The 13,461-nt window shown below is 38.2% G+C and overlaps 1 protein-coding gene across 4 annotated transcripts in view; it reads right to left on the reverse strand.

The window, feature by feature from the left end:
- KIAA0825 (KIAA0825 ortholog) overlaps positions 1 to 13,461 on the reverse strand; it is a 242,871-nt gene that overhangs the window by 199,644 nt on the left and 29,766 nt on the right. For 3 of the 4 annotated variants that reach the window (XM_040089698.2, XM_040089700.2, XM_040089697.2), the window contains exon 2: positions 121 to 260. In XM_040089698.2, coding sequence (XP_039945632.1) covers positions 121 to 251 — 131 coding nt within the window. In that variant the 5' untranslated portion in view covers positions 252 to 260. Of the gene's footprint in view, positions 1 to 120; positions 261 to 12,010; positions 12,138 to 13,461 lie in introns of those variants that run through there. The other variant, XM_040089699.2, reaches the window with a different exon arrangement.

Below are 13,461 nucleotides of genomic sequence, written 5' to 3' on the forward strand. Positions count from 1 at the left end.
GCTGAAATATTTCTCAGAATTTTAACCTAATACTAGAAAATAAAGGTAAGTTAAGCCACATTTCTTCCCAAATGCAATGAGTTTCACTAGTATTTTGGATATAAATAAAATACTCTTTACCTGGAAGAGTTCTTCTTTATTTTTTCATCAAGATCACTAAGGATTTGTTGAAATTCCAGTTCTCCAGGGAGGACATTTAACAAACAGTCTAAATTGGAAGAATCAAAAGAATACTCTCCTCCCCACTCCATTTTTAGAATCTGTAAAACAAATACAGCAAAATGGTTAAATAACGGAAAGATGCAGACTAGAAGTACCAAAGTATACAACATCTTTTTCTTTGGAGATATTCGATTATATAATAATATAAATATTAGCTTATTATACTGCTGCATAGTCTGCTACAGAGGGAAACCAGGAAAGCAAATGGTGAGATAAGTTTCATAGTATCTTGTATTTCTTTAGTTTAAAGAAATCAGTTCTGTTGCTTTAATCACAGCAGTAGTTTTTTTCTCTTTTAAGACTTAGAAAGAAAATTCTCAATACTATGAATGGAAACTAAAAATAAACACATTACACAGTAAGCTTCTTTTCTGTATGCTTATAATTTCTGTCCAAGGAGTAACTGCTTTCTGGAAAGTCAGCACATCATTGCAAATACATGCAAACATAAAAAGCCAGACTAAAAACCAAGATTCATGTTGCTTTGTACTCATCTTGCTAAACACGGGTCAAATCTACCAGCCTATTCAAACTAATACACCTCTGTGTCTTTATATCGGAGGCAAAGTATTAGTAGGGTTGGGGTTTTTTCCCTGTTTTCTGTTTTTTTCTGCATCCTCTTTTTGAGAAAAAATGAAATTGATTCTACCATCAGTGATGACCTACTACCAAAATTAAAGAAAAATATTACACAAAACCTGAAACCTTCTTAATAACCAGCATATTTCATGTCTACTATTTAGTATGTCGTATTTAATACTATCTATATTGCACCAACAACATGAGGAACAAACATAATATTCAGATGCATGCAGTATGGACAACAAAAAATAATACATTATTTTTCCTGTAAACAATATTCTTTTACAAAGCAACTACAGTGTTGGTTATTATCTAGAGACACTACTAGAAAAATAGACTGAATTTTTCTAAGGGAACTGTCTAGAAAAAACATGTTTAAAAAGAACATCAGAGATTTAAGATGCAAGGTCAAGATGATTGGTTTTGGTCATAAGTGTAGACTTAAAAGTAGCAGAAATGCACATTTCTGGTTTTGCTCTTCCAAAGCAATGCTAGGGGGAAAAAAAAAAAAAAAAAAAAAAAGTCCTCTCGTACATCTCAATTAACAGCACACCAGTATTAAAGATTTTGTGATTAAATTGTTGTTGGTTTTTTTTAAAAAATTCTCAGAAGCTACAGAATACCCCTTTGCAAATAATTCAAACACTTGCAACATTTTGGGATGTAGCTGAAACTCAATCACTTGTTGGTGAAAAAGCCAGAATGTAAACCATATACATCTCCTAAACCATTAAGGAGATGTCAGTCTTTTAATATAAAACTTAACAGATGTTACTGCAATTAAAGACACTAATTAAAAGTAGAAGTTAAATGGAAAGCATATAAACAGCGCTTTACAGAACTGAGATAAAAGGAATACTGAAAATTCAGCTCTTTTTTTACATATGATACTACTCACAATAGACTCGGTCACACTCCCTTTTCTCTTATAAAGGGTTTACAAAGAATGTGATTTTAACTCCATTCAACACCTAGAACTCAAACCCATCTTTTATTTAACTGTCTTGTAGAACAATTAATGATTGGTGTAAAATGAACTGTAGAATAGATTTTATATATATATACATATACTGAAAAAATACTAACAGTTTGGAATGAGTTAGTTGTCATAAAATAGCTGTACAATTAAAATAGTGTATTTCTATTTAATCCTAACTCTTTTCATTAAAGGACAGCCAAAAGAAGCTTGTGTTCCTTGGAAAAAATATCAGTATAGTTTACAGACTAGTGACTGCTTGAAAAATTCATCAAATGAAAAAAATCACCTTGTAAACATGACAGCCTAGTTTTCATGCATGCATTCCTGTAAGACTTCTATGTCATACTTCTTTGGTTCACTTGTCAAAACAAAGTAATTATTCTTTTCAATCTTGGTTTATGAAAGAAAAGCAACATTTGATTATTCAGTTTTTAAATACTGTTTTAGATGGCTAATACTAATTTCTTCTGAAAATCTAAACCCAAAAATGTTTCAGAAGAAAAAAAAAACCATAAAATCAAGATGTAAATTAGCATAATTGAGAAAAAAATTTTACTCTTATTTTGCATAACCAGAGCCAGGGCCTTCAGTGCACCAAAAGACTCTAACTGATGATATGGATTCCAAGCGGAACTATACCACCAACTTGCTGCCTGCCATCCTTATCTCCTTGGGGGCAGCAGGATGGGCCTCAGCTAGCAAGGGCCCTCCCCTGCCATTTGGGTTTTTCCCCTCCTGTCCTGTTGCTCCAAAGAGCAGATAGTTGCTGATGCTCTCAAAGAACCAGTATGATGCAGCCCTCCTCTGATGGCAAAACCCTCAATGTTTGTTTTTTAACAAAGAAATCTATTTCTTAAAATGCTTGGAAAAATTTGGAAAAGTATGGGAGAGAACTCTTTTTTGAAACTAGAAATTTTGTCCAAGTATTTTAGACACTAATAACCCACTTTTTCGGTTAAGGAGATTATTTTAACCCTTGTTATTAGGCTGCATTAAAAGTATCGTTCCATCATATTTCAATTTACTATTACAATGAACTATTGTCTGTTTTGAGACAAATGGTCTTAGAGAACCTGCTTCAAGTGTAAGTCTCTTAGTCCCTATCTTAAAAGGTCTAGTTCTTTACAAAACACGTTAGAGGACTGGTCATCAACATTAAAACGATGTAGCTGTCAATCTTTCCAGTAGCTACTCAATAAACTTTACCTATGTACAGTTTAGCTTAAAAAGAAATATTTTTTAGCTCTCTTATTTTAATCCATGGTATCAACAAGATTTAACCTCACTGTAATGATTTCCCACTTCTTATAAGTGTAAATTATGGAATTATTTTTACCAAAAATCATTAGGCCTATTAAAAAAACCAAAGACTCAAGTTAATAGAAGAGATACTTTTTGCTTTTAAAATTTATAGTGTTTGCCATTGAAAAGCATTTTTTGTGTGTGAGCTTTCTTTTTCAATGTCAATCAAATGGAAAAAAATTATAAAATTGATATTTAGTTCCAATTGGGTATTTCTTCATTCTGATTAAACAATTAAATTAAACATAATTGTAAAAACCTTCTAGTACAAACATACATGTGAAATTCCATGGGATTTCTAAGATAAATTTGTAATATTTGTATTTACTATAATAAGCCTTTTTTCTCAGACATACAGTTCGTAAAAACAGCATTTAGCTAAATCTTGAACAGAATTTTTTATCTGTTGAATATGCACATCTCAATGTACCCATAATTTGAGGGATATGTCAAACTGCAGCATTGAAAGTATAGAGAATTAGCCAAATCATTGAAGCTTTTTTCTGTTACTGTTTCTGATCTTAAAGAAGATATCTCTTTATTACCCTAACATCCTTACCGAATGAGAGAAATGACAAGATTCTTCATCACTCAGCTAGTGCTTTCAATGAGACCTTAACAATGATTTCCTTTATCTAGCTTTAGTTGCATAACCGTTTCCAGCCACTTTACAGCACAGAAGATGTCATCTGCAATCACACAGCAGGCAGCAAGAATGATGGCAGTGGCCTGAGATACTACTATTCAGTGTGAAATTCCTAATGTTCTGTATATTTAAATATTCAAAGTTATTTTGAAAATCACATAGAGCATAATCAAGAAATCTGTTTAAAAACTGCAATTTCTTGAGCTCTGCTCTGACATGGTAGAAGCTTTTTACCCAATTTTCAGTTGTAAAAATCCTTTAAAATTGTTTACAGTTTAAAATCGACTTGTAAAAGAAAAGGAAAATTAAAAATTCTCTCTATAAAAGGACATGACCCATTTTTGTTCCTGCTCACATGTATACAAGATCTCTATTTAGATTTTCCAAATTGCTTTTCACCTATTTTGCACACTTTGCTGAAGCATACACATTTACAAAAAGAATACCATAGTGGTTGTTGTTGTTGTTGTTGTTGTTGTTGTTGTTTTTTAAAAAAAAAAAAAAAAAAAAAAAAAAAAAAAAAAAAAAAAAAAAAAGGAAGACATTTAATGCATACAAAAAAACCCAAACCAATGAAACAGAAACACAGGTCTTCATGATGGTTTTATTTACTAAATATTTTAAATGCTACAAATAACTTTGAAATAAGTTTTACTAAAATCATCTTGCAATGTTCCCTCTGAAGACTTTCCATATTTGCTGTTGTCGTAAACTTATATGACAAACTTAATTAACATTTAAAATTGAATGTTAATTTTATATTCATAAATTATTGTCCACCACACACTTAAAACATTTTCCTTTATATTTTTAAAGAGATTCTAAGTATCTATAATTAAATACTCATTTGCAAGCCTTTTGAATACCTTTCCCTTCCAAATTCTGCCATAAAACTCATCAAATAAGAGAATGGGAATAAAATATAACTAAAGAAACAGACTCCTCGCTGTGGATGAAACAGAAAACTATGCCTTCCACCTACAGCTGTAATATCAGAACGCAGTGCTGTGATCTAAGGCAGCTATATCAGCACTCAAATCATAGTATTGTCAAAAGGGACTGTGAAAATGCACATTTCTGACAAATAGCATATGCTACTATTTTTAATATCTGTCGTTTTCTTCAAACTATGTAGCTTAGGCTTGTATTGCAGGCATATGTACATGCTGGAATTTATAACTAAAATCTGTGGGTTTTCCCTGTTGTCTCTCCCCAGATCTTTGAGCCACAGGAAGAGAAATGCTAAGAATAGAAAAGAATCAGCACTGCTTTTTAAGATTTGCTGCTACTTGGACTGGTAAAAAATGTTCAAAGATAAGTAAAGAATTCTCATTTACATAATCAAACGCTATTGGTCAAAGGCAGCGACTTCAAAAGAAGAACATGCCATCTGGAATCACAAGAAAACTCCTGAGTAGTTATGTCAAAAGAAAGGAATAAAGGATAATGTGATCTCATAACCTTCAGTGAAGAAGAAATGGCCATTTTCTGAGTAACTCTTGAGAGAAACAGTCCTGTATCATCTTCAGCTCTCAGCTGGTTATCCTGCAGCTGGAATCTCATAGTGTATAATCCATGGTCCAACATTTATAAACAAGTCACCCTTATACAAGAAGCCTACAAGCATTAAGAATCCTACCTCTAAATCCAGTAGCTTTCCCTACCTCCTTATTAGTCTATACGGTTACTAAAACCGTAAGTGTGACAATACATAAGTGAGTCTGTATACAACTATTTTGTTTTCTTTTTTTGGTTTTCAAAATTCAAGATGCTTCTTCTCAGCCTTTTTTTTTGGGGGGGGTGCCTGCATTCCTGCTATATTTTATATATTAATATATATTTATTAATGTATAATTATAATTTTATTATATTAATATATAATATATTATTATTACTATTTAATAAGTTTGGGTTTTTTTTTTTTTTTAATTTTAAGGGATAAATCTAATGCAATGCTGTCTTCTTTATATATGGTATAAGGCCTTACAGAAAAATAATTTACTAATCAATTTTTCAGCTAATGGAACATACAAACACAGGACAAAATTACTCTGGCATTGTCACTCATTAAGACTACATTGATCAATTCCATTGTCAAATTATTGTACTTCATGAATGATGGATGTTTTAAAATAATTTTCAATTAAAACAATGTTTTAAAATAATTTTCAATTAAAACAATAATTACCAATAAGCAGACTAAAGTAATCATTAATGCATTGTTCTGGCTTGAAAGCAAAACTAGCGAGAGACTCCAAGTCAGAAAAACAATTTAATAGGAGAGAAAAAAAAAAAAAAGTAAAATAAAATAAAACACATGCAATAGTACAAAAGATCACTGACAGAGTCAGAATACAGCCTGATACCCTGTGGTGGTGGTAGCCGTCCAGATGAAGTGGTCTTGTTGAAGCAGTGTTCCCGCAGAAAGGTTTGGTAGCTCTTGTCCTCTGGGAATCCAGTGGGTAAGGTTGCCTGTGCTGACCCAAATCCCAGATTATATCCAGTTGGAATGCTTGGCTCCTCCCCCTGGGCAGAGCATCTCACAATGGGCTGATACCATTTTATCAGTCTTGCAATGAGTCCTTGATTGCCCATTAAACAGAGATAGCTCCTGGAGGGAGTTATCTATGAGTCATGCAGCAGGGCATTGATGGGCCATTAACAGAAGATAGTCTGGAGGGAGGGGGCAAGGGAAACACCGCCCAACCTAGTTTCACCAGCTCATGGAGATGGTGATAGAATACTTTGGGCACATCTTACATTGTAACCTAGGACATGCATAGAAAAGAGATTAAAAAATACCTACTCAATATTTTCTTATAATCTTCTTAGCCAAAAAACTGTACAATAAATAGAGGTTATAAGGGTTATAAGTGTTGAGTAAATTTTGCCTAGAGGTGTGAGAAAATGTCTAAGACAAATAATTACTTCTCCCAGAAAGACTGAATGGCCGTTTTTTTCCTGAAGAGCAAGAACATAATATATATATGAGACTCACAGTGCATCCTCTGCAGAATTGTCTTTCTAATTGTAGCAATAAGAAATGCTATTTAGGTATAATATATGAGTTTTCTCATTTTGTGGGAATTAGAAACTAAGAAAGAAGAGGTAATACTTTATCACCCCCCGCCCCCGCCCCCCTCCCCCCGTAATCCCTCATAGAACTATGCTCTGAAAAGCATCTGCTACAGCATTCCTGTCTTTGCTCATCATTAGTGTCTAAAATTGCACAGATTTATAAGGACTATTCTGAAAGAACTTATCTTTTAGCACACTGGTAAAGAACTGAAAGTATACTCTTCTCAACTGAAAACCTTACAGATACTGACTAGCTACTTCTAAAAGCCTTTTATTTTCTTGTTTATTGGAAAAATCCTCCATCGTAACACAATACACTTTAAGAACAATGGTATTTAAAAGAAATTTCAAGACCTTTAAGGTCTTGTTGTTCAGTAGATCAGACACAGAATTGCTAAATTTTAACAGGAAATAGCCTCCCAATGAAATTATTATATTTAAAAAGAATTACAAAAAAAGTCTGTGACCACAGCTTTTAAAAGGATTCAGTCCCTCCATTCCTACACACTCTATTTTCTTTCATTACTACTCAATTTAAATCTGAGAGCATGAGAGATGTCCATTTTATAAAAATGAAATACAGAAGCTCTCCACAGAGATGCATCTTAAATTCGCCCAAGTTTACAGCCACATTCTTAAAAGTTTGTTTCATACTATAAATGTAATGGATTTGGGGTTCTTTTCCTAAAAACTATTATTACTGCTATTAGCAGTACCACAGAGAGTCATGTGAAATGTTTAACTGGCCATGAAATTTCCTTGGTTTTTTAAAATTTTTCCTCTTTTTTTTTTTTTAAATGAAATGTTTACTTTTTTTGCTGACATTACATCAGCTTGTAAAGCTTGAGGTGATACTGCCTCATGGACAATGCATCACTGTAATGGTTTTAATTTAATGAAACCGGATGGAAACAGTAATTAATGTAGGGGTTTTAGTGTTAATATTTTTCTGGGAGGGAGAGATTAGGAGAAAAATAAACAAAGGGGCCTTAAGCTTAAAAATGAACAAAAAAATACTTTTATTAACACACACTAAAAGAATAGAAAAAAAAGAAAGCTGGGGGAAAAAACCTAAAACAGAATGAAACTTTAAAAACACGCTTCTTTCCTCTTACAAACTATTAACTTTCTTATTGAACAACACAGAAAAAAACACAACTTAGGAATTTCAGTCAGTTTCACACCTTAGACATAACTACTCAACACTTAGGAGAAGAGTCTTAAGATTTTTTAATGAAGATATTTGCTATAACACAAAATAGTCAAATGCTCTCTGATACACATTCTGCTGCCGCCCAGAGTTTTTGCAGACTGTGATGTTCTATCTGCAGAGCTTCTCAGTGTATCTGGGGTATTATTTACGAATACTTCTTCTGATCTAAAATTATCTTTGTCTCAAAAGGCTGAGACCTCCTTTTTGACCCAGGAGCGGTGGTTTCACAGTTCCCAAATAAATCTCTACTACACCAGTCCTTAATTTTGATTAGAATAGCATTCTACCCAGATAATACTAAGACTCTGCCAAGAACAGTTCATTTCTTCATAATTTACCTTAGAAAAGTCCGGTCAAAAATGTCCACTTCTTCAATTCTATTCCAATATTATTAGTTCTTTCACTTCTCATCTAACTGACTTCATGCAGTGTCTGTTCCATGTACTTTCTGTTTTTCTTTCTTCTTTCTTTCGAGGAAGAATTGTGCTTTAAAAGTTCTGTGTTGCTAAGAAAAGGTTAAATTTTGCCTGGGGTTGCAAAGGCCACGCTGGTAGAAGAAACCGGCAAATGTCCATTTTTCCACCCCTCGGTCTCATCCAGGGCAGTCCAGCTCAGAGCTATCACTAAGCTGCAAAAAAAGGCTTCACCCGAGCTGCTTTCATGCGAGCAGCAGTTCTCAGAGCGCTCGGCTGGGCCCGGCCCAGCCACCCAGAGGCAGAAGGGCCTGACTCAGGCCTCCCCCCGCCGCCCGCTGCGTGCGGGCAGCAGCTCTCAGAGGCCCGGCCGGGCCCGGCCCAGCCGGCAATGGGGGGCCCAACCTGGGCTCCCCCCGCTCTCCATGCAGGCAGCAGCTTCTGAAAGCCCGGCCGGGCCTGGGCCCGGCCCCGACCACAGTTACCTCATGGCAGATCACCAGAGCAAGAGAGTGGGCAGTGTCAGCAGATCAGTTTTAAATGTTCCTTCCGAAGTCGCACTGACACTACTCGTTGGTCAATTTAGCTGTCAATATCCCAGCCTGCTTTCTGATAGGTCCTTGTCCTCCTTCCCCCAACCTACGCCACTGTTAGGGCAGGGAAAAAACATTTTACATTTCTCTATATCTAGAAAACAAAATTGTGCCAACCTATGATAATCACTCAGATTCTACAGCACAACGCAGTCTCATATTCTTATTCAGCTATGTTTTTCACTTTCAAAAGCACTGCTAAGCATATGTTTGCCTCTCTTTAAGAAAAATACCTCATAAATAAAATAATTACAATCTAACAATTTTTACCATGTTGTGATTTAGGAATCACTATTGAAAACCCTCCAAACCATGCAGAATTGCACACTCCCCCTTTCTCCTCCCCCACTCCCTGAGGCAGGAGGGAGAGAAGAATTGTAAAAGATAAAGCTTACAGGTTGAGAAAAGAACGATTTACTGGAAACAGTAATAAGATCAGAAATGTAACAGGAACAGTGTTACATGAAATACACAAAAGATATACAAGAAAGGCAATTGATTCATACTTGGAAAAGCCCACCACACAGAAACTTGCTCTGAGCAAATGACTGCCACGTTCCTCACAACCAGAAGAAATGCCATCCCCTTGCCCCCAGCAATGATGTGAGGTGGTAGGGGATAACCTCCAGGTGCTAGTCATGATTCATCCTGGCCACTGCTAAAAATAACCCTGTCCTGGAAAGAGCCAGGACATTATCCACTCCTTATTATTCACCATATAATTAATGCCCAAATCCTACACCTTCCAACAATACACATATAGTGGATATACACAAGCACAGGTACTATCTCCATCTTCAATGTCCAAGATGTCTGTTGAGTTCATTGAGTCTGTGACTGTGAGCTCTATCTGCTCTGGATGTCTTCCAGGTCAGGAGGGCTGGTGTGCTGTCAGGTGCTTGCAAACTGCAAACTGCAAACTGCAAACTGCATCAGGAGCGCATGACAGGTGTATCTGGAGCAGTCCCGACTCACTTTCCATGCTACTTATGGCATTCAGCTACTAATATTACACAACAAAACACAACAGACTGCTCTCACCTAAAATGAAATCCCCTTCATGTACACATCATGTTTCCCCATCCAACTGCATTTGCAACAAGTGCACTAAGGTCTTCGAGCAAAAACAGTCCCACTAACAGGTTTGTCTTTGCTTAAAGCAGGACTAATCCCAAGTGTCTCCCCTAAGACAATCCTAATATGCACCACAGAAATTTTATCCCCTTCTTTGGTATGGATTTGATTGGGTAGGGCCAGGTCAATCCGTGGTTAACTGAACTGACTCTAGTGTTAACTAACCAAGTGGCCTTTGCTAAGTACAGACCTCAATGTATGAAGGTCTAACCATGCATTGCATTCAATGTAGTTTTTAACAGTCCACTGTATCATTCAACTTTTCCAGAGACTGGTGCATGAGAGGGAATATGATATCCACTCAATACCACGCTCTCTGGCCATGAGGTCTATGAGTCTATTTTTGAAAAGAGTCCCGTTGTACAACTCAATTCTTTCTGGGGTGCCATGTTGTCCCAGGACTTGCTCTCCAAGGCTGAAGATAGTGCTCCAGGCAAGAGGTGTGAGGCACAGACTACATCTCCAGCCATCCAGTGGTTCTTTACACTGCTGTCAGCAGTGTAAAGTGAACTCAGGACCTGCCTGAGTGCATTGTAATTAACCTGCCAAATCATTCCATATTTATATTTTGACTATCATCCACCACACCACAGGGGCTTTACCCACCTGCTTGCTTAAATGCAGTGCACACCTGGAAAATAGTGTCCATCATTAAGTGCACCCCTCTACCACAAGCCCATCTTTATGTTGCATCTCTTCCCTGATAACCTGATGTGTCCTGGGCCCACTGCTTGGAAATAATTCGCCTTATGCTGCCAGTCCAGGTCTACCCAAGACACTTTAATCTTGACAACCCAAATCCACCTATCCATTGTTGTGATGTTTTACAGTAGCCCAACTCTTGGGTGTGTGTGGATCTACATGATGTACTTTTACAGCCAATTCCTCTACCTGAGCAGTGAGATTCTGCCACAACTCAGCAGCATAGATCGGTTTACTTCTCTGCTGCCAATTTGTCTTTTTCCATTGGTTTAGCCATCACCACAAGGCATTTGCTGCCATACACAAGTCAGTATAAAGCTAGAGCGCTGGCCATTGCTGTCATTCAGTGATATCTACACTCTATTCCAGTGGGTAAGTCCAAGGCAAATAGTGAGGCTGTGTTTCCAGCCCTGAGACACTTAATTGCAGATGTACTAGATACCCTCCAGGTGAAAGCAAACTGCTGCAGGCACTCTGCTGCTAAAAGAATGGAGAAAAAACATTAAGCAACATTAATGATGGCAGCACTTTGCTGCCTTGGTCTCCAGTTCATACTGAAGTTCCAGCACATAGAGCACAGCAGTGCTCCGTGGTGATGTGACTTCCTCCAGACCACAAGAATTCTGTCAGTCTCTGCTCTCCACTGGGCTTATGCACTGGCCATATAGGGCTCTAAAGGGTGAGAATGTCTCACTGACCACTCCTTGGTGCTGCAATTCATAACTCATCTCATGGATGGGGGTCATAGAGCCCTGGTTGGTGTGATATTGCCAACACTGCATTGTTGTGGTAGTGACCATTACCTGTTATTCTTCAACCCTCAGCACTCCCACAGCAGAAGGGTCCTCTCAAAGACTTAATGTAAAGCTATGTAATGTTCTCTGTCTCTACAGCAGTGTGATTGATTGACACTGACTGGATGCTAGGCACCCACCAAAGCCTCTCTCTCACTCCTCTTTGCAGCTGGACCGGGGAGAGAAAATATAATAAAGGTTCATGAGTCAAGGACCAGGGGAGATCATTCACCAAAAACCATCATGGGCAAAACAGGCTCAAATTAGAGATAACTGAATTTATTACTAACAAAATCAGAGCAGGATACTGAGAAGAATAAGATCTCAAAGAACACCTTTCCTGCACTCCTACCTCTGTCCCAGCTCTGCCCCACAGTGGCTCACAGGGAGATAAAGAACGGGGGTTATGGTCAGCTCATTATACATTGTTTCTCCCACTGCTCAGGGAGAGGAGTCCTTCCACTACTTCCACAGGCAATCCCTCCCACAGGAGAGAGTTTTCCACAAATTTGTCAGAGGCGAGTCCATGCTGCGGGCAACAGTCCTCCCCACGCTGCTGTAATGCGGGTCACTCTTGCACAGGGCTCACTCCTTCAGGCACAGGCTGCTTCAGCATGGGTCCCGCATGGGGTCACAAGTCCTACCAGGAAGCCTGCTGCAGCATGGGCTCCTCTCTTCACAGGTCTGCAGGTCCCTGCCAGGACCCTGCTCCAACACAGGCCTCCCACAGGGTAACAGCCTCTTTTGGGAATCCACCTGCTTCAGTGTGGGTCTTCTCCATGGGCTGCAGGTGGATCTCAGCACCTCCATGGATCTCCAAGGGCTGCAAGGGCACAGCTGCTTCACCATGGTCTTCACCACAGGCTGCATCTCACAAGCTTCTCAGCTCCTCTCTCCTTCTCCACTGATCTTGGTGTGTGCAGGGTTGCTCCTCTCACATATTCTCACTCCGCTCTTCTCTGGCTGCAATAAAAACTGTGCAATAGTTTTCTTTCTTTTCTCCTTCTTAAATATATCACCACCATTTCCAACTGGCCCAGCCTTGGCCAGCAGCAGATACATACTTGGATCTGCCAAACATCACCTCTGCCAGATGCTGAGGAAGCTTCCCACAGAATCCACACTCCCTATAGCCCCTACTTTCAAAAGCAGGTCATGCAAACCCAATACAATCAGCCATCCCAAAAGACCAATGATGTCCTTTTGGATCCTTGAAATATCCTCTTCCTGAAGTAATCTATGCCCAGGATGCATAGGGCCTTTGGGCCAGTCACAACGGGCATTCATTCCCATTTGTGTTTGCCATTCATCCCCAGTCAGGGTCACTGCAGCTTCCAATACAGCCAGCTGTCCAGCTCCCTGTCACCTCAGAAATAGAAATGGATTATGCCCCTACATATCTTGATGGCATTAGGGTACACTGGGTGCCAGTGTCAGCTAAAGACTTAGGTTCTTGTGGGTTTGATGTGCCAAGCCTTTGGATCCACACAGTCCAATAGATCTGATTGTCCACATGACTGGAGGCAGGGCCTCCAGTTCTGGTCATGGTACTCATTGCTATTTCTTGTAAATATGAACTGGAGATCCTTTCAAGAAGATTGGAAATGACATCAGCCCTTGAATTCTGTCTGAGGACTTGCCCACTGGAAACTGGAGCTGCAATTGTCCTTGAGTTTCCTCCAATATTTGTTCTTCCTCTCAACTCACATACCTGTGCGGCCAGCACAGAGGCTGGTTTTCCATCTCACTTCCTCACATCCTCTCTGTGGTCACACAGCAAAAAAACACAGGTTACCTTGTGGT

Source organism: Hirundo rustica, chromosome Z (genome assembly GCF_015227805.2).
Source record: "Hirundo rustica isolate bHirRus1 chromosome Z, bHirRus1.pri.v3, whole genome shotgun sequence".
NCBI lineage: Eukaryota > Metazoa > Chordata > Aves > Passeriformes > Hirundinidae > Hirundo > Hirundo rustica.